Source organism: Mastomys coucha, unplaced genomic scaffold (assembly GCF_008632895.1).
Source record: "Mastomys coucha isolate ucsf_1 unplaced genomic scaffold, UCSF_Mcou_1 pScaffold1, whole genome shotgun sequence".
In the NCBI taxonomy this organism is placed as follows: domain Eukaryota; kingdom Metazoa; phylum Chordata; class Mammalia; order Rodentia; family Muridae; genus Mastomys; species Mastomys coucha.
Genome location: NW_022196891.1, coordinates 53566683 through 53587767, shown reverse-complemented (window position 1 = coordinate 53587767; position 21085 = coordinate 53566683). Strand labels below are relative to the sequence as shown.

At 40.7% G+C, this 21085-nt stretch overlaps 1 protein-coding gene across 1 annotated transcript in view; it reads left to right on the top strand.

The window, feature by feature from the left end:
- Axdnd1 (axonemal dynein light chain domain containing 1) overlaps nt 1-21085 on the top strand; it is a 79475-nt gene that overhangs the window by 10461 nt on the left and 47929 nt on the right. Inside the window, exons 5-12 of the mRNA XM_031385668.1 lie at nt 722-836; nt 4123-4205; nt 5971-6027; nt 7291-7393; nt 8929-9050; nt 11386-11526; nt 12165-12269; nt 16767-16887. Coding sequence (XP_031241528.1) covers nt 722-836; nt 4123-4205; nt 5971-6027; nt 7291-7393; nt 8929-9050; nt 11386-11526; nt 12165-12269; nt 16767-16887 — 847 coding nt within the window. The remainder of the gene's footprint in view (nt 1-721; nt 837-4122; nt 4206-5970; nt 6028-7290; nt 7394-8928; nt 9051-11385; nt 11527-12164; nt 12270-16766; nt 16888-21085) is intronic.

The window sequence follows — 21085 nt, the reverse complement described above, 5'->3', positions numbered from 1 at the left end:
GAGAGCCTCCATCTGAAAAGCTGCTGCTGGATGTTAAATCCAAGGTCACCAACCAGGTAAGCAGCTGCAGGTTCCAAAAGCTGTGAACTCCACGGGCATGAGTCTCAGTGTCCAGCCCAAGCCACCTCCGCCCACCCTGCTTGCTTTCTCCCTCTGCACGGGAAGTGATACCATTGTGATTTAAGCTGCTCTGCCCAGAGAGTTGGGATCAAGTACTGTTCTACCCTAATTAGGCAACCTTTACTGGAAGCCTACACATTTTCCGAGGAAGCTGGGCCTGAATGTGAGTTCAGACGGCCTGGACCCGTTAAGTGTACTTAAATGGCAGTGATGCTAAAAGTGAAGAGGCGGCCCACTGGAATGAGACTGCTACCATTCCAGAGTTTCCCCAGACAGCTCAGGGGCATCGCTGCTACAGCTGAAATCTCAAAAACTATTGGGTGGGTAAATTGCTATCACTCTAACGTAAATCTTATATAGCTCATCATTCTAACATAAAAGACTTACCTTCTGACACATCAGTATAAGGATCAAAGGACTTTTAGTCAACGTAAGTCATACTTCTGTTTTCCTGTGTCGTAAAATAATTTTTAAGAATCTGACAAGCAGGGGAAAACAAGGCAATGAGGACAGGTCTGCTGCCCTTTCCTACATAGGGAGTGTGTGGCTGTGCACACTCAGGAAAATCCACTTTAACAACATATTTTTCTTAATTTCTAAGGGATATTTCTTTCCTGTATGATGTTAAATACGTGAAAGGAGAGACCAGGGAGAACAAACTTTGTCCCCCAAACAAGTCATCACAGCCACAGAACAGTGCCATGGTGCCTCATAAGGTAAGTGCGAGAAGAGAACCTGTCTCCCACTCTTGGCTTTTCAAAGTATCTCTCTGAACTCTAAAGCAGACTGTAAGGACAGCCTGCAGGGCTCCACTGTCTCCAGATACATTTCAGCCATTCCTCTACAACAGAATTCACTGGGCAAAGATCAGAGTTCTTCTAAGCCATTTCCCAAACCACACTGAACTGTTTTGATGAGTAAGTATTTACTGATTTTATAAGTACAAAATCAGGGAAGACTAGATCTTCTTCCCCAGGGGAATTTCCCACAGAGCTGTGGACAATGACTTTTCTACCCTCCCCTCCTCTTTCTTTCTCCTCCCTCCCTCCCTCTGTCCCTCCTTCCCTCACCTCTTACTTTGAGATAGGGTCTCTCTATGTAGCCCCAAAGATCCTGGAACTTGCTATGTAAATCAGGGTAACACCCAAGATCTACTTCTGTCTCCCAAGTGCTGAGGGCTCTCTCCTGTTACTCACAGTGTGGTCAGACCACTATTTAATTACCTTATTGTTACTGTCCAGCAGCAACGTTAAGGAGTGGGTTATCTGGAAATATGGAGTTAGAAAGAAATAGGAAGAGATGGAAGGAGATAGGAGTGGCCACAGAAATACCTACCCACATGGAAGGGTAAAAATTAGACAGCAGACTTTACTGTTCAGCCACCTTGGTTCTTTAATGATCATTCCTTTGTTCCCCAACAGGTAAAATACCTGGGGCAAAAACCACTCCCCCCAAAATACGTCAGTGTGACAGTCCAATCAGCGACTTCCTTGTTTCTCTGTGGGGGTGGAGCTTTTGAATGTAACTGGAACGAGGTTGGAGGCGTGGCGAATAGCAGGAGATGGGTAGAGAAGTGTGGCTATCAGAGGCAGGTCTCAAACTATAGTAGGGTTACACCTTATCCCTTTCATTACAAGCCTTGTCAGTAACATTAAATTTCCTGGAGTTCTTTTTCTCTTCAAACTGTACATTTTTGTATCTCTTTCTGCCCCACTTGCTCATCATATACCAGAATAAGAATGATTACTAATAACCATACGACAGAGTCAATTAGACTGTCTTGAAATCTCTTCTACCAAAGAAATTACTCCCTTATTCCTTAATTTAACCTACTAAGACAAGGGCAGAAAGCAGTCACAGTGTTTGTCAAAATATCGCAGGCATGGTCTCTAGCCAAGTTGCTAGTATTGTTCCTCTTTGAAGCCTTTTGATCTAGTCCTCTACCATCCTCATAGCTCTCAGATTACTGTCTTCCAGACTCTGCTGGGATGACCCACTAACCTCCATTTACGGTGTTCAAAGATTCTTCTAGTCCAAAGTCTCCTACATTTTTCTAGAAAACAACATGGTCAGGATTCATAGCAATAGCTCATTTTCTGCTTCTAACATGTCTTAGTTACTTTTTTATTGCTGTGACAAAATACCACGACCAAGAGAACCTATAAAAGAAAGTATTAATTGGGCTTATGGTTTCAGAGGGTTAGAGTCCATGATGGTTGGGCAAAGACATGGTGGCAGGAATAGCTGAGTCCTCACATCTTGATTCAAGAGCAGGGGGCAGAGTGAGGGCACACTGGGAATGGTGCAAGTTTTTTGAAACCTCAAGGCTGACACCCAGTGATATACCTCCTCCAATAAGACCACACATCCTAATCCTTCCCAAACAGTTCCACCAACTGGGGATCAAGAATTCAAATGCCTGAAACTTATAAGGGATTGTAAGTAAATTTATCTTTAATATAAATATTAGCAGTGAATCACACCAATGGCTGCAAATCTTTACCTTATGCTAGTCTACAATAACTACACAGAGAAATCAAAATTTATTTAGAATTGTACCTCAGTTGCTGAGCAGTTAAATGGTCTACCTTAACCTTCTATCCTAAATCTGCTACCTCCCAGCTCCCTATGATGCTTGCATAATATTATTGATCTAGTGCTTTAGGCTTCAACTGTTTTTCCTTGATCTTTATCCAAACACCTTCCTCATGGTAGCAAATCCTCCATCTTCCTTGCTCCCTCTCTTCCTCTCTCCTCCCTCTGGCTGGCAAATGTCCCACCCTATTCTCTATTCTGCCCGGCCATTGGGTGATCAGCATTTGTTGACAAGCCAGAGAACAAATGGTAAGAGTTGTTCACACAAATTTGAGACAGGAAATTCTTGACATAACTATTGCAATGCCTTGTCCAGATTGAAACAAGATATGAGGGCAGAGAAATCAGCATTTGCATAATACAAGAGTAAATGTTACACTGTGTATAAAAACATTATGCCTACAAGGAATATCTCATTCAAACTGCCACAAGAAGAAAACAAAGAAGCTAAAGGATTTATGAATAGAGTTGACCTTCCATACTTTTTTTTATTGTTGTTGTTGTTATTTGAGACAGGGTTTCTCTGTATAGCCCTGACTATCCTGGAACTCACTCTGTTTTGGAACAGGGTTTCTCTGTGTATCCCTGGATGTCCTAGAACTTGCTTTGTAGACCAGTCTGGCCTATATAGAGATCTGTCTGTGTCTGTTCCCAAGTGCTAGGATTAAAAGCATGTGCATCTGCTGCCCAGCATATATTATGGTTCATAATAATAGCGAAATCACAGTTATGAAGTAACAAGGAAAATAATTTCATGGTTAGGGGTCACTGCAATATAAGGAACTGCATTAAAGGATCACAGCATTAGGAAGGTGTGGAGCCACTGATCTAGATTTTGGTGTCTTTGAAGGATCTTCAAATTAGTCCTTCTTAAATACCAAGTAATGTTTATACCAGAAGATATTCATGCTTGTTTTTACAGTGTATTCCAGTTTAAAGCAGTTTCTGGCCTATGCTATGACTCACATTACTAATATTATTTACTTTATCAAACCCTCTCAACTTAAGATGAGTTGTGGCAGTGCATGCCTTCAATCCCAGCACTTGGGAGGCAGAGGCAGGAGGATCTCAGTGAGTTTGAGGCCAGCCTGGTCCACAGAGTGATGTTTAGGACAGTCAAGACTACATAGAGAGAGATCTTGTTTAAAAACTAAACAAAAGTCTCTCAACTTACATTTGGGCCTGGTGATTCAAATCTGCAAACCTGGCTCTTGGAAGCAGAAGCAGGATTAGCCAGGAGTCCCAGCCAGGCAAGGCTATTGTAGTGAGTGAGACTGGGATTCAAGAACGCTTACCAATGCCACTTCGATTGCTCAATAATAGTGTCCTTTTGAGATAGGGACTAAAATTTGTGTGACTTAAGTGTTTTTCATGTATTAATATATTCATCATTTTCTTTATAAGCAGAAGACATTAGCAGACACTTTGGTTCCTGAAGAATTTCATATTGTGTCAAATACAGGAGTTTCGGGTTTGGAGTGTTACGACGAGTGAGTACCAGATGTTCTGTTGAATATCTTACATGAGCTGTGTTCTCCTTTTACACTTAAAAGAACCTGAGAAGAGCATACTCACTTCCTGATGTGGTAAAGGGGTATGTGGGCAAACTGCCCTAGCACAGTTTAGGAAAGATTACCATAAAACAAAGGCAAAAAACCTCTTGGGTGCTCTCTTCTCTCTCTCTCTCTCTTTCTCTCTCTCTCTCTCTCTCTCTCTCTCTCTCTCTCTTTCCTTCCTTTCTTCTTCTATTGCCTCCTCTCTTTCTTCCTCCTCCTTCTGTTTATTTTTAGAGCAGAGTGAATATAGATTTGTTAAGGTAAAGCAAGAGAAAACTCTTGATAGTCACAGGGGCTCCAAGGGAAGAACACAAGAATTTGAGGTTTTCATGATTAAATAAGTTTTATAGCTTTTCCTGTCATTTAATTTTTAATATTTTTAAAAGTGGAACTTTAGAGCTAAAGAGATGACTCAACACTTAAGATCACTTGCTGACCTTGCAGAAAACCCAGGCTTGAGTCTCAGCATCAGATGACAATTTATAACTTCCTGGACTCCAGTTCTAGGAGACTTTGATGTCCTTTTCTGTCTCTGAAGGCATCTGCAAGCACGTGGTACACATTCATACACTCAGGTGTACACACATACATGTAAAAATAAATCTTTAAAGAAATGCAACTTTGAGTTGTGTGTGATGTGCATACCTGTAATCCTAGCACTGGGAAGCTGAGGCACGAGGATTACAAATTCTCAGATGTCATTTTTTCTTTCTTTCTCCAGTTTTGAATTGGAACTTGACCCTAGGGTTTTATACATGCCAACAAGGGCTCTTCCATTGAGCTACATTCCAAGCCCATCCTGCCATCTTTTGTTGTTCTTAATTGCATTTACTTATTTGTGTGAGTGTGTGTGTGTGTGTTTATGTGAGTATGTGTGTGAGTGTTTGTGTATGAGTGTGTATGTGTGTGTGAATGTGTATGTGAGTGTATGTGTGTATGTGTGTGTATGTGTGTATATGAGTGTGTATGTGTGTGTGTGTGTGTGTGTGGTGTGTGTGTGTGTGTGTGTGGTGTGTGAACTTCAGAGAATAGCTTTGGGGAGTTAGGTCTCCTCATTCACCATGTGGGTCCTAGGCATCAAACTTGGCATGTTGGGCTTGGTGTTGAGTACTTTTACCTGCTGAGCATCTCCAAGGCTTTAAAAATAAATCTTATGTGGTTCAGATAGCTCTCAAACTCTCTGTAGAGGAGGTGAGCTTAAACCGATCTTCCTGCTTCTGCCTCCCATATGTTGGAATTGCAGACCTACGTCTTATTTCGTTTGTTTTAATGAATCAAGAAAATCTTTATATTTTGATATATCAAGGAATAGAGTTAAATATCCTTTTCTAAAAGTGTTCCACATTTGGTCAGTGTTATATTTCTGTGTGGATATTTATGGATGACCTGTATGCACATGAAGGACCTTTGAACCATTGTGTCGAAACTTCTGAGTCCCACTGAGGCTTTAGCTTTGTTGAGCTGTAATTTCTTCCATCCCTGCTCCTTGAACACACATTTCTTTTAGTGAAGAATGGCTCTTAGGAACCAAGATGCTGGGTCTCTGGTGTGCTAACTGAGGAACGGCCAGATAGTGTCCTTCCTCCTTTGTGTCCCTCCCCTCTCTGCCCTAGGGCCGAGTTTTCCACCACAGTCCTATATGCTTCAGCCCTACAATGTGTTTTTGTTTTTAATATTTTTCTTATCTTATTTGTTGCAGCAAATACACCACCCTCCTCACAGACAGTGAGAACAGGCTGTTGCTCTTCCCATCCATGTAAGTACAGATGATTTTCTAAAGTGTTTCTTGGAAAGAGTAACTATGTACACATGTTCCTTTTCTTGGTATTTCATTATACAAGAACATTCAAGACATAGCAGAGACTCAGCCAGTAACAGTTGCCTATAAGACCATTTAATCATTGTGTTCCTGTGACCAATTGCATATTCAAATAGCATACGCAGCACGGTGCTTGAGCACTATAATATGCTTTTATATTTTATAAATTGCTAGAATCTTTCCACATTGCTGTCTTTCTTTTGTCTTTTCTCACACTCTGAAGGACCCAATGTTGAAGCTTGGTATTTATGGCTCCCTCCTTTTCTGTGTGTTCTTGCCATCCCTATATATGGTTATATAGCATCTTTGGTGGTGAGAATAACAATAAGAATAACAATAACAAGTATAAATAATAATAACTATAACATAGCTATTGTTATAACATAAGTATCATTATTATTAATATATTGATTACATTAATTATATAGTATGTCAATAGATAATTAATGAACACATATATTTGTTATACTATATAATAAAATACATTATATACTATATTACATATATTATATATTATATATTAATGTATTATATTATAACATATTTATTGTGTATTATATATAACATAAATAGATATTAACATAATTTATATAACTACTATATTAGTAATATAAAATATATAATAACTATTCTTAGGATTTGTTTTGTTTTGTTTTGTTTTGTTTTGTTTTGTTTTTGAGACAGGGTTTCTCTGTTTAGCCCTGGCTGTCCTGGAACTCACTCTATAGACCAGGCTGGCCTCGAACTCAGAAATCCACTTGCCTCTGCCTCCCAAGTGCTGGGATTAGAGGCGTGTGCCACCACTGCCCCATTATTCTTAGTTTTTTGAGAAAGGATTATTAGTTTTTTTCTCTGTAGTCTTGGCTGTCCTGTAACTTGCTCTATAGAATAGATTGGCCTTGAACTCAGAGATCTACCTGCCTCTGCCTCATAAGTGCTGGGATTAAAAGTGTGAGCCATCACAGCCTGGCAGAATTATTTTTTGTAAAAAAAAAATTACATACACTATTTTCACTTTCATTATTTTAAACTGTGATACTGATATACCACTAAATAAACAAACCTGGGCCTAACCCTTTAAATGGTCTTTAGTATTCCGTAGTATATATATTTCCTGAAATGTCTTCTATTTTTATTGGGATCTGAAGATGGCCTGATGAGACATTATTTATTTACCCAGTCTGTCCCTTTGATCTTCAGGAAACCGAATAAGAGAGTGGAAGTAGTCCAGCTGAGTGACGTGATGGACACCATGTTGGAGAGAGCTGGAGTAGAAAATGAGAATTATGTAGGGCCAACCAAGGTAACCTCCCGCCAGTCAGAGTAACCCCACGGGTAAGCAGAGTGTGTGCCAGGGAGGCACAGCGTGGTTTGGAATCTGACTCACTTGCTAGTGAGAAGCATGGGTAAATCACCTCATGTATTTGCACCTCAATTTCCTCACCTCTTGATTAGAAGTAATAGTAGTACCTGCCACTCGGGTTGTGAGCAAGACTGAGTGGCACATGAAAGTGCTTAGAAAGCACTTAGAAAGCACCTGATGTGGCAAACACTGCAGGTGTCTGGATAGTTGTATGGTGTTGGTCATGTGTGCTGAGAGAGTTACCATTAGGTGATGTAGTGATCAGATGTCAGATGGTGTAATTTGCACATCCTCTAATATTTATCATTTCCTTGTACTGGTACATTTACAATCTTTTTTTTTTTTTTTTTTTTTTTTTTTTTTTTTTTTTTTTTTTTTTTTTTGCTTTTGGCTTTTGGCTTTTGGTTTTTCAAGACAGGGTTTCTCTGTACAGCCCTGGATGCCCTGGAACTCACTCTGTAGATCAGGCTGTCCTCGAACTCAGAAATCTGCCTTTCTCTGCCTCCCAAGTGCTGGGATTAAAGATGTATACCACCACTGCCCATCTACAATCTTCTGTACTAGATGTTTTGTTTTGAAATAGGGTCTGTGTAAGCCAGGCTTGTTTTGTATAAGGAGGTGACTTTGAACTTTTGTGGATGTCCTTGAACTTCTGATCTTCCTGTCTCTATCTTTCAAGGGTTACAGATCAACACCAACATGCTTGGTTTAAACCCAGGGCTTTACAGGTCTTTTACCAGCTGAGTCACATCCCTAACCACTCTCTTGGTTATTTTGAAATACGTAGCTGGTCATGATGGCATAGGTCTATACCCTTCTTCGCACTTGAGGGTTGAGGCAAAAGAGTTTCCAGCCTGAGCTATGTAGCAAGTACTTCTCCGAAAACAAACAACAAAAAGAGGGCTGATAAGATAGCAAGGCGCTTGCCAGCAAGTCTGATGAGCATGGGTTTGGTCAATATGTGATGGATAAGATGGTATCGGCTTGTATTCGGATTTTATAATTCAGCAGCTGTTCCCCTAATGGGTTTTATGAGTTATCCCCATTCAGCGTAGGATCCCAGAATCCCAGGATCCCAGGGTGCTTTTAGTTGTCATTGCTTTAAAGAGGTCAGTCTCAAAAAGGTATCAGCCTTGTTTTCTTTTCTTCCCCGTGACACCCAGCTATCCATAGGCTAGTTTGTTTATAGAATCTGTCTCAGTTTGGGTTTCTCTGATGTAGACTCATGATTGGAATCAGGCTCTGTTCTGGTAGGCACAATTCAGGAGTGGTATCAATATTTTCGTGCATCACATAAAAGCATCCAAAACTAGCTAGATTTTAAAAGTCATTTCTGGATGTGTAAATATGTGAATGAAAGTGCAATAAGTCAACCAAGATTCCATAAGCCATGCTCACTTTCAGCGTATTTACCTCTTAAAATGACTTGGCTGATAGCCTGTGATAGCACTGACCATGTGGCTTGCCTCTGCTAGATGCACCAGCTGCTCCATGTGTTGAAGAGGGAACAGAGCATTTACAACACAGTGTTTCACGAACTGATTCGACAGGTCAGCGTGGACTGCGTAGACAGAGGAGAGCTGCTGTCAAGAATCAGGTTAGAACTACTAATGGAATGTTCCAGGTTCCCCACTTCAAAAGTTGTATAACTATTAGTACCTACTAATTATACAAGGTAATAGGATTCTATACTATTGCTATTCATGCATCCTTTAAAATGTGTTTGAATTGTGCTTGTATATACTTTTGAGAAGCTACAAACCTATCTTTTTGGAACCAACTTTTGTTTAGTTTTAACTTCTATAGTAAAATGCTCATTTTGGCATAAGCTTTCTGCAAAAGTCCTAACCTTTGTTCTCTCATCTGAGTGAAGAAAGTCGCCCCTGGGAAGGTTTCCATGCACCCAGCCATTCATAAACCAGTGGTTTCTCTGAGTGCCTATTCTGTTAGGAACTGAGATGTTTGATAGACAGTGGACAGGTCTAACTGATTAATTATTGAAGCAGAGTCTCATGTAGGGCAGGCTGGCCTCAAACTTGTTATATAGCCAAGGTTGGCCTGGAACTCGTGGGATCAATGTGGTGAAATTTATATGAGAGCACAGAGCTGAGTAAGCACAGGCCCAGAGGGGAAACTGCTTGCTACACAAGCCTGATGACCTGAATCCACAAGGGAAGGAGAACCAACTCCAGACAGTTGCCCTCCGACCTCCACAGATGCTGTGTTGCCTTCATACCCATGAGTACACACAGCCTTATCTCAGCATAGTAATGACTAGGTTAAATTTAAAAAGGAAGGCAGAAATAGGTGCTCATTATATGTAGTTATTAATGGTAAAGATGATAAATAACATTGTCACTATAATAATCCTTCTTATAACTTTGGTTCTGTCCAAAAAGCTGAGAGAATGCAGTGGCCAAATAGTATATCTATATTTCATTTTCTGTAGAATGGGTTTTTTATTTTTTTTGGAGGGGGGGACTGCTTTCTGAATAGCTCTTTTTTTTCTTCCTTTCTTTTTTAAATATAGGATCTCACTATGTAGTCCTGGCTGGCTGGGCAGTTGCTATACAGACCAGGCTGGCCTTGTTAAATATCCACTGAATTCTTTTTTTTGAGTCAGGGTCTCACTATGTAGACCAGGCTGGCCTTGACCTCAGAAAGATCTGCCTTCGGGTGTGTGGGAGGTCCTGGGATTAAAGGCGTGCACCACCATGCTCAGCCTGTCAGTTTCCTTTTAAAAATGACTATTATTGTATATGTGTGTATTGTGTGTATATGAGGGCACAAGGAGGTCAGAGCTCAACTTTGCAGAGTCGGTTCTCTCCTTCCACTGAGCCCAAGTCACAGGGTTGGAGTGGCAAGATCCCTTACCTGCTGATCCACATCTTGGGCCCAACAAGCTTTTCCCCTGGAGTGAGTTATCAGTGTGAATCTCCTCCTCTTGCTGGCTGATGGGCCTGAGAAACTAGAAGCAAGGTCATTGAGACTGGCTAGGGTTAGAGAGAGAGGAGAGTAAGTAGAACACTGTGAGGAGCACCAGGCTGGAATAACAGCAGGACAGCAGCCATGAGGGCAAAGCCTCAAGCAAAGCGGAGACTGGAGAGTGAAGTACAGGGCGGTGGAGACTGGAGAGTGAAGTACAGGGCGGTGGAGACTGGAGAGACACAAGTACAGGACAGTGGAGACTGGAGAGACACAAGTACAGGGCGGTGGAGACTGGAGAGACACAGGTACAGGGAGGTGGAGACTGGAGAGACACAAGTACAGGACGGTGGAGACTGGAGAGACAGAAGTACAGGGAGGTGGAGACTGGAGAGACACAAGTACAGGGAGGTGGAGACTGGAGAGTGAAGTACAGGGCGGTGGAGACTGGAGAGACAGAAGTACAGGGCGGTGGAGACTGGAGAGACACAAGTACAGGACGGTGGAGACTGGAGAGACACAAGTACAGGGCGGTGGAGACTGGAGAGTGAAGTACAGGGCGGTGGAGACTGGAGAGACACAAGTACAGGGCGGTGGAGACTGGAGAGACACCAGTACAGGACAGTGGAGACTGGAGAGACAGAAGTACAGGGCGGAGAGCAAAAGTAGCAGAGGCTTTGAATGAGAGCACCTTGACTGGTCCTAAATAGTACGAGTCTTTTTACATTTAGTCAGTTTGAGGAAAATGTCATCTATTGGTTCAGCTATATAAGAATCTTACCCTGCTCAAGGCACTCTGGCTATTAATATAAAGAGAGATTTGTGACATGTTTCCTCTCTCAGAAGGGTTTATAATTTACAACTAAAACACATCCTTATTTTTGTTTTCTGTATCAGATATTATCTCTAGTCTAATAGCTATGCCTTGTCTTTGGTTTGTTTTCTGTGTGTGCTGTGGGAGAGGAGCCCGGGTTCCAGCCTATCAGCTCTCTTCGTCTCTCCCACAGAGAAAAGTATGTGCAAATGCTTGACCACATCGCCCGGCAGATGATTGAATTTTACAAAGACCTGGTGACTCAGCGGATGATGGACCAGCGCATCTTACAAGAACTGTATAACTTCAAGAATGTGATTGAGGAACTGACCAGGTGAAAACTTTGAGGCTCCTCAACAGGAAGCAGAAGCCAGAGCCTTGTCTTTACCTGTAGTAAATGCTAATCACAGAGAGGAGTAGTAAAAGGCGGAGCTCCTTTGCCTTTGGTGCTTAGCAGGAAAACCAGGAGAACTGGGTGCTGCCGGTGGAGAGACAGAACGCCTTACTCATCTTAACTGAAACTCAAAATTCTACCTGTATTAGTTAGAGAAAAACCCGATCCACATTACAGATATGTATCTTATATTTCCAGAACGCTTCTATGGTTGTAGATGCTAGTGTTTAAATTCCAAAGAAAATAAATATAATATAGCAATTAAGTTACTGGGCTAACCTTGTGTCAAGATGACTGGTGGTAAGAATGAAGAGCCCAGGCTAGGCAGACCATAGCAGGGTACAGCATCTGCCCCCGCTGTGTTCTAAAAGTTGCACCTGTCACCTGACAGGATTTCATCCAGGATGGGCACTGGAGGTTTTTTTGGTTTGGTTTACAGGGTAAAAAATGAAGGGAGAGACACTCAGTAACTAAAATTATATGTAAATTTGATTTGTTGGAGAGAAACTTTTGAAAGTTTCCAATTTTGAGTTTGAAAATTTTTTTGTTGCAATCTTTTTTCTTTTTCTTTTTTTCAGGGAGCTTTGCCTGGTTCGGGCCCATGACAGGAAATTAACAAAGGAAGCAGAGAAAGTCCAGAAGGATCTGGCAGAAGCTCTTTTGGAAGCAGAAAAGAATGCCAAGTGAGTTGGTGACGTTTATACTGCTTGGGAATGGAAAGAGGAGATGTTTACTCTCCCGGGCCTCAGGTGGCTGGTATGTAAAGTCCATGCTGCACCTGCTTCTTAGGGCTGTGATGAAGGTTAGCCCTTTAGCTCCAGGTAAGTGCCAGCTGATAAAGCCGCAGGGGACATGCCACTGTTTGCAGCCTGCCCTTACTGTTCTGGCACTCCAACAGTGCAGATTAGAAAGGTAGACAGTTGTGACAGGAACCATATCTGTGTCTGTCCCTGAAACACAATGACAGCGTTAATGTGGCAAAGCAGTATTAGGAAAGTATTGCTTGGGGGGGCTGGTGAGATGGCTCAGCAGGTAAGAGCACTGATTGCTCTTCCGAAGGTCATGAGTTCAAATCCCAGCAACCACATGGTGGCTTACGACCACCCGTAATGAGATCTGAGGCCCTCTTCTGGTGCGTCTGAAGACAGCTACAGTGTACTTGTAATAAATAAGTAATAAATAAATCTTTAAAAAAAAAAAGAAAAGAAAGTATTGCTTGTATTTTTAAGAGATGGGGACTCTGGACCTCACAGCCAGAGTCTAACACACTTGAGGCCACCGAAGGCTGATATCGCACTGTCTGCTAGTTTAACCTGCCTTCAAGAGAACATACATCAATCAACCTCACTTGCCTTGGATTTCCTGTGTAGTGAACATTTACAACTTAAGCCAATGTACAGCTGTAATCTTAAATTATGTAATCTTCCATGCCCATGATCCAGAACAATGCATATGTTATAATATCATTTACTGGAAATAACAAATACAGAGATTGAAAGCAATCTTCTAAGATGAATATCCATTATAGATACTGGCTGATAAACAATGCTGCTTATAATACTGTTTGTTGTCTGGGCCACTTGATCTTAGTTGGAGCCAGTGACTTGATCCCTTGTAAAACCGTGTTAAAGATTCCTGTAAAGTGTCCTCTTCCTTCTCCATGGGATGCTGTCTGTGCTGTTCAGTAAGTATAAAGCAAACCTTTTAGTTAGCGACAGATGGATAGACAGACAGACAGACACACACACACAGCTGCACAGTCACACACAGAAACATACATAGACATGGAGACAGAATCACAAGACAGCCATCAGGCAGATCTAGATCCAGACATACCACAGACAGACAGAATGGAAGACACGGCTTGCATGAAGTAGAGAATTAAGTCTGGACTTGCTCTCGGTTAACTGACTCCAAAGGGAAAGGTTTTACTTCTTTCCTTAATATGACACCAATGCAATATTGGTGATTCAGAGTCAATCACCAATGCATCTAATAAACACAATTAAAACTAAGAAATTCACTAAACCTAAAGATAACAGTGTAAAATGCTTTTCTCATTCCTTTTTGCAAAAACTTTCAATTCTTTAAATTTAAAAAAGTGTGTGCATGTGGTGGATATGTTAAGTGTATGTCTGTGATACCTGTGTGTGTGTGGGAGGGTGTATGTGTATGTGTATATTTGTGATTATTTGTATATACATGTATAGAAGCCAGAGTTCAGTGCAGCTGCTTCCTCTATTGCTCTCCAACTTTAAAACCATTTAATTTTGTTTTATTTTATTTATCTGTGTTGGTGTTATGTCTGCAGGTATGTCTGTGTACCGTGTGTGCAGGGTCAGTGGAGCCTAGAAGAGAGTATCAGGTACCCTAGAGCTGGAGTTACAGGTGGTGGTGAGCTGCTGTTTGTGTGGGGGAACCAAACCCAGGTCCTCTGCAAGAGCAGCAAGTGCTCTTAATGGCTGAGCCATCTCTCCAGCCCCCAGTCTTGCTCTTAATGGCTGAGCCATCTCTCCAGCCCCCAGTCTTGCTCTTAATGGCTGAGCCATCTCTCCAGCCCCCAGTCTTGCTCTTAAGAGCTGAGCCACCTCTCCAGCCCCCAGTCTTGCTCTTAAGAGCTGAGCCACCTCTCCAGCCCCTAGTCTTGCTCTTAAGGGCTGAGCCACCTCTCCAGCCCCTAGTCTTGCTCTTAAGAGCTGAGCCACCTCTCCAGCCCCCAGTCTTGCTCTTAAGGGCTGAGCCATCTCTCCATCCCCTAGTCTTGCTCTTTTATAGACTATTCATTCTCTTTACAAACTTGTGTTACTTGTCGTGTGGAAAGGACATGAAGGGACAGTTCCAGGAGTCTTTCTGTGTTTGGCCGACTGTGACTTTCCTCTCAATTATTTTGAGCACATGGAAGAAGATCTGAAGTGGTAGTTCCTGACTTGTGCCAAGAATACAGTTCTATGTCTCTGTACTTTAATTCTATAGCAAAGTTAACATCAATTAAATTTTATTTGTCACTGTCTTAGTTAGTGTCCTCTTGCTGTGAAGAGAAACCATGACCACAGCAACCCTTATAAAGGACAACATTTAACTTGGCCTGACTCATTATCATCATGGTGGGAAACATGGTGGCACAGAGGCCGTCATGGGGCTGGAGAAGGAGCTGAGATCCCACAACTGCAGGTAGCTGGAAGAGAGAGACAGGGGGAGAGAGACACAGAGACACAGAGACAGACAGACAGACACAGAGAGAGCACCAGCCAGCCTAGCTTGAGCATCTGAGACCTCAAAGCACCGCCCCCAGTGACATACTTCCTCTAACAAGGCCACACCTCTTAACAGTGCCACTATTATTTCCAAGCATCCAAACTCATGAGGCCATGGGGGCCAGTCAAAGCACCGCAGTCACTTTATAACTTCTGTGGTTAACTCTTTCATCACATGGATTGATTGATTGATTGATTGATGTGTGTGTGTGTGTGTGTGTGTGTGTGTGTGTGTGTGTGTGTGTGTGTACGTACACATCCTGGGGATTGAACTTGGATTGTCAGCAGCCCCAACAGCTTCTTTTGACTAAACTCAGAGTGCTTTTAATCCTGAGAGAGGCAATGATGTAAATTAGGAGAGAAAGGTGTGTTCTGCTAGACACAAAAACAATAAGAAAGAAGGAGGGATGAGGCACCATGGCCAAAAGCAATGTGCGGAGGAAATGGTTAATTTGGCCCACAGATCCTAAATCCAGCCTATTGAGGGAAGCCGAAGCAGGAACTCAAACATGGCAGGACCCTGGAGGCAGGAACTGAGGGAGGCTTGGAGGCTTTGCTGCTCACTGGTGAACTCCTCTTGGCTTGTTCAGCCTGCTTTCTTATAGAACCCAGGACCATCAGCCCAGGGATGGCCCTACCCATAATGCACTGGGCCATCCCATACCAATCCCTAATTAGGAAAATGTCCCTATAGATCTGCCTCCAGCCCTATCATAGGGAGCATTTTCTCAATTGAGGTTTCCTCTTCTCAGATGACTCTAGCTTGTGTCAAGCTGAAATAAAAACTAGCCAGGACAAGATATTTAATTACACATAAACCTCTGAGTGGCTGGGAGGGAATTTTTTTTTTAATCTTGATCTAATTATATGATTAAAAATTTTAATACTTTACAGTTTATTAGGCTTTAGGCCTTTAATAAGGAATCCTAACCAATGAGCAAAGAAGATTAACAAACTACTGAACTACCATTATTTATGTTCTAAATTTTTAAAAACTTTCAAAAACTGTGTGTGATTAGTGTGAGTGTGTTTGTGTGTGCACATGTGTGCACACTCATACGTATGTAAGCACATGTGTGGAAGCAAGAGGACAGCTTCCAGGGTTAGTATTTGGCCTCCACCCTGGTTGAGCCAGGGTCTGTCTTATTTCTGCCACTGTGCTAATTACTCCATGGTATCCATTGAGCAGTCTTCCAGGAAGTTCTGCCTCCTGTCTCACTTTTGGCATGTTGAAAGTCGATGTATGCTACTACATCTGGCCTTTTAACGTTGTTCCTGGGGTCTTGAACTCTGGTTGACCACCTTGCTTGCAAGGCAAGTGCTTTTACCCATCCAGCCATCTCTTGGGGATTATTTTGAAGTTTTCATTTCATACAGTTGTGTTTAGAAGGTTACATTGGAGCCGGGCAGTGGTGGCACATGCCTTTAATCCCAGCACTTGGGAGGCAGAGGCAGGTGGATTTCTGAGTTCCAGGCTAGCCTGGTCTATAGAGTGAATTCCAGGACAGCCAGGACTACACAGAGAAACCCTGTCTCGAAAAAAAACCAAAAAAATAAGAAAATAAATAAAATGTGAACTTTTAAATTTTCACTCTAGCCAGGGAGTGGTGGCACATGCCTTTAATCCCAACACTTGGGAGACAGAGGCAGATTTCTGAGTTCGAGGCCAACCTGGTCTACAGAGTGAGTTCCAGGACATCCAGGGCTACATAGAGAAACCCTGTCTCGAAAAACCAAAATAAATAAAAAAATAAAATAAAATAAATAAATAAATAAAGTAAAAATTTCACTCTAAAAAATGTTACCAATATATACAGCAAATATGCCACAGTTACCTTATGAATAGGCCTGAAAGAAAAGAATGCTTATTTTTATAACAAAATATTTTCAAGGCATCTAAATAGATACTTCTTACTTTTCTTTCAGAATAGTAGAAGACTACCATGACTTATATACAATGCAGAGAGGAAGGATGGAAAGCGATATTAAACTCTTAATGACTGAAAGAGACATCTGGAGCTCAGCCACATATGAACTGGCCCTAAAGGTTTGCTCATTGTAACTCAGACTTCTATATCGACTGAGGTTTCATTTGACAATTTTATTTTGTTTTGTTGGAAACAGGGTTTCTCCTCGTATCCCTGGCTGTCGTAGAACTCACAGAGATCCGCCTGCCTCTGCTTCTGCCTCCTGAGCTTTGGGAATCAGGGTGTGCATCACCACTGCCCAGCCTAGTTGATAGTTTTTCACAAAAAGCATACAAAAGTTACAAGAAGAAGGAGGTGCATATTTATTAATGAATAGCATAGGTTTTGTGGACACTGAAGATGGAAAGTTTCTTCTCACTGTTTGTAACTAACTATTCTACAATTTGGGCTTTTTTTCCTTTAACCGGAACTTATAAACTATGACTATAAATTATTTTTTGTTTGATTTGAGCATATATTAAAAGTTAGAAATGTAATACATTCCAATTTATAGATAAAATATATACTAATTCCCTAGAAAAGGTAGTATTGCTAACAAATACCAATTCTAATGTCTATAAAGGGGAACTCTTACTTTTTTCAGGGTTTTTCATGTAATCATATCAGAGTCCTTGAGTGTCATGTCATACTGGTTATAGTACCTTGGCCAGTAAATTGAGTGAGGGAAATCCATGAACATGGCAGCAATGCTTTGTGGTGGTAGCAAATCCCACAATATTCTGCATTTCAAAATGTGTATGTGTTAGCTCTCTATTCTGACACTAAGGACTGGTCGGTGTTAACACTGAATTATGTCCCATAGGAAATTCAATAAACAAACAAAGACAAAAAGCCAGATCCAACTGCATTGGTTCAAAATTCCACTGGTGGCAGGTCGCTGGGCTCTCTGTGCAGACAGCCTGCATGATGGAGATGAGCTAAACTCCTCTTCAGCACTGCACCATTTGGAGTTTGTCAGTTGCTTGGATGAAAATGCAGGAGAAATTCTTATCAAAATATACAGGAGTCATAAGGGCAGTGGAATCAAGACTTACTTTCTTGGGTTTAAGTCCAAGAAAAGATTAAAACTTAAAATATAAAAATCATGGCATTATAAATGTATTAGAGTTACTCATGAGTATAAATGAATATTTTTATAATACAGAGGTGAGGAGGTCCTTTTGTAACCACAACATAAAAGGAAACCTTGAAATTAAAATGTTCTATTAGATAATGGTCACCAGAAATAAAAGTATATAACAGACTAGAAGAAAATGTTGATATATATATATATATATATATATATATATATATATAGGCATATATATTTTTTATTTTTACTTTATTTTATTTTATTTTTTTTAAAGATTTATTTATTTATATGTAAGTACACTGTAGCTGTCTTCAGACACACCAGAAGAGGGCATCAGATTTCATTACAGATAGTTGTGAGCCACCATGTGGTTGCTGGGATTTGAACTCAGGACCTTAGGAAGAGCAGTCAGTGCTCTTAACCGCTGAGCCATCTCTCTAGCCCCAATATTTTTTAATCTTGAAATACTTATATTTGATTTAAAAATCAATCAATTTAGTGACTTGCAGGTTATTAGGTTTTAGGCCTTTAATAATGTGTATATATATACATATATATATTACAGTTAATAAAACTAAAGTAATCTAATGGACACACTTTAAAATGAAAAAATAAAGCCATACGAACAGATCCTTCAGAGTAAAAAATTCAAGTGGCTAATAAATAAATAAAAATTTTCCAGACTCACTAATAACAAGTTGTAAAATGAAGAGAAATTAGATCACAGGGCTTATTATATTCACAGCCTTTAAACAGATAAGCGTGGGTGCTTTCACATACCTCTGATGGCAATACACTATGGCACAACTATTTTGGAGATTTATTGGACAACAATACTCATAGACCCATTAAGACAGCTTGACTCAGGATTTGATTTCCAGCTTTATGATGCTGTGAAATATGGACAGGATCAAAACTATGCTTCAGAATTTGACTTTTGTTCTAGTCTTACAATATACAATACAATATACATACAGTATGATGCGGTATAGCACTTAGTTGTACTGTATACTTAGTTGTATACAATTCTCAGTTAGTACAATGTATCATGCAGTACTTTTTCCTTAGTCTGGGCAGCTGCAGTGAGCTACAAGTGGCCACAGTTCCTAATGAGCCATAAGATGCTGAGAGGAGGCAGCCCAGGCTGTGCAGTGCACTAAGTTGCTAGGCTATGTATTTGGTAGATTAAGTGCATCTATGTATTTTCAATTTATGATGAGTTTATTTGGATGTAGCCCCATTGTATGGTGAAGAGAATTGGTATTTTAAATCTGTGGCCCTTTAACTAAGAAATTCCATTGGCAAGAATACATTCCTGAGAAATACTAGTGTAAGTGAATAAGGATATGGATATTAATTCTGATATTGCTTATGTTTACACAAATATATTTTTTTCCAAGACAGAGTTTCTCTATCTGTCCTGGAACTCACTCTATAGACCAGGCTGGCCTCCAACTCAGAAATCTGCCTGCCTCTGCCTCCCAAGTGCTGGGATTAAAGGCATGCGCCACCACTGCCCGTCTGGTTACACAAATATTAAAATAACATAAATAAGCCACTAGCAAGGGAATAAGTTGTAGTTATCCAAACAAAAGGATAATAAGTAAAGATAAATTATATGGTATATGGTTTCAGTCCCAGTGCTTGGGAGGTAGAGAATCAGAAGTTCAAAATCATTCTTAGTTACATAGTAAGTTCAAGGCCAGCCTGGGCTACCTGAAACAGAGGGTCCAGCAGGGAAAGGGACCTGGCAGTGGGCCTAATGACTTGAGTTTGATACCCAGGTCCCACATAGTGGAAAGAGAGAACCAAGCCCTTCAGATTCTTCTATGATGGCACAAGTACATGCACGGTCAATAAGTAAAAATTAAATGAAACAACATCAACAAAAATTGTTATGAACATGGAAAGATGCTTACAAATGAAAAAGTAAGTTTTAGAATAATATATTGCAAGTATACATTTATACATACCATTAAAATATATTTTCAATTAAGTATAAAATATATTTTCAATTAAGGCTATCTTATATACATAAAAATTATGTGCATGTAATCAATATATCCATTGATAAAACACCAGGCTTATCACACTGATTTTTTTTTTTTTTTTGTGAGCTGGAATTTAGTATTGATGAGAATTTTAAAATTTTACTTTAAACTTATATATTGTTTGAGTTGATTTTTAACAATTATGTATTAGGTTGTTTTTTTTTTTTTTAAACTAAGGAAGGTAATTTTCGGTTTTATAGTAAATGTTGACTACCTGTTATGTATCAGACATCTGCCGTGTCCTGGATGGTGAAAAAAATAAGACAAATTTGCTACTTTTGTTTATTTGCTTTTATATCATTTACTATTTGTGTAAACTATTGTATACTATTTGTGTATACATGAGCATGTGAAACAGCACATATCAACATATATATGGGGGTCAGAAGATAACTTTTGGGAGTTATCTCTCTCAATTGTGGGATCTTGGGATAGAACTCAGGCTGTGAGGCTTGGGTGTAGAACTCATTTACCTGCTGAATCATCTCATTGGCTCTCAAAGTTACTGCTCTTAAAAACTCAAGTATCTTGTCAGCCAAGAATACCAGGCTTTGTTGGGCATGGCAGTGCACACCTTTAACCTCAGCACTTAGGAGGCAGAGGCAGGCAGATCCCGGTGAGTCTGAGGCCAGGCTAGTCTACATAGTGAGTTACAGGACATCCAGAGCTACACATTGAGACCCTGTATCAAAAACAAAACCAACCAAACAAATGGAAAACCTAGGCTTTGTAAAGTTTGCATGAGTGTCAGGGGTGTACGTGTGGGTAAAGCCTGAACAACTAGAAAGGGGGATAATAGAGGGTAAAAGTCGGTGCTGAGGAGGATGGGCTAGGTAAAATGACACAGAGGACACAAGGAGGAAGAACCAGATGTGGTGGCCTTAAATCACAGCACTCAGAAGGCAGAGGAAAGTGGATCTCTAAGCTCAAGGCCAGTCTGGTCTACAGAATGAGTTCCAGGACAGCCAGGGCTACACAGAGAGACTCTGCCCTGAAAAACAAAGCCAAACAAGAACAAATAACAGCACAATGAGAGAGAGGAAAAGAGACTGGATGGAGAGGAGTGGAGGGGTGGGGTTAGACTTTACAGGGGAGGAGTGGAGGGGTGGGGTTAGACATTACAGGGGAGGAGTG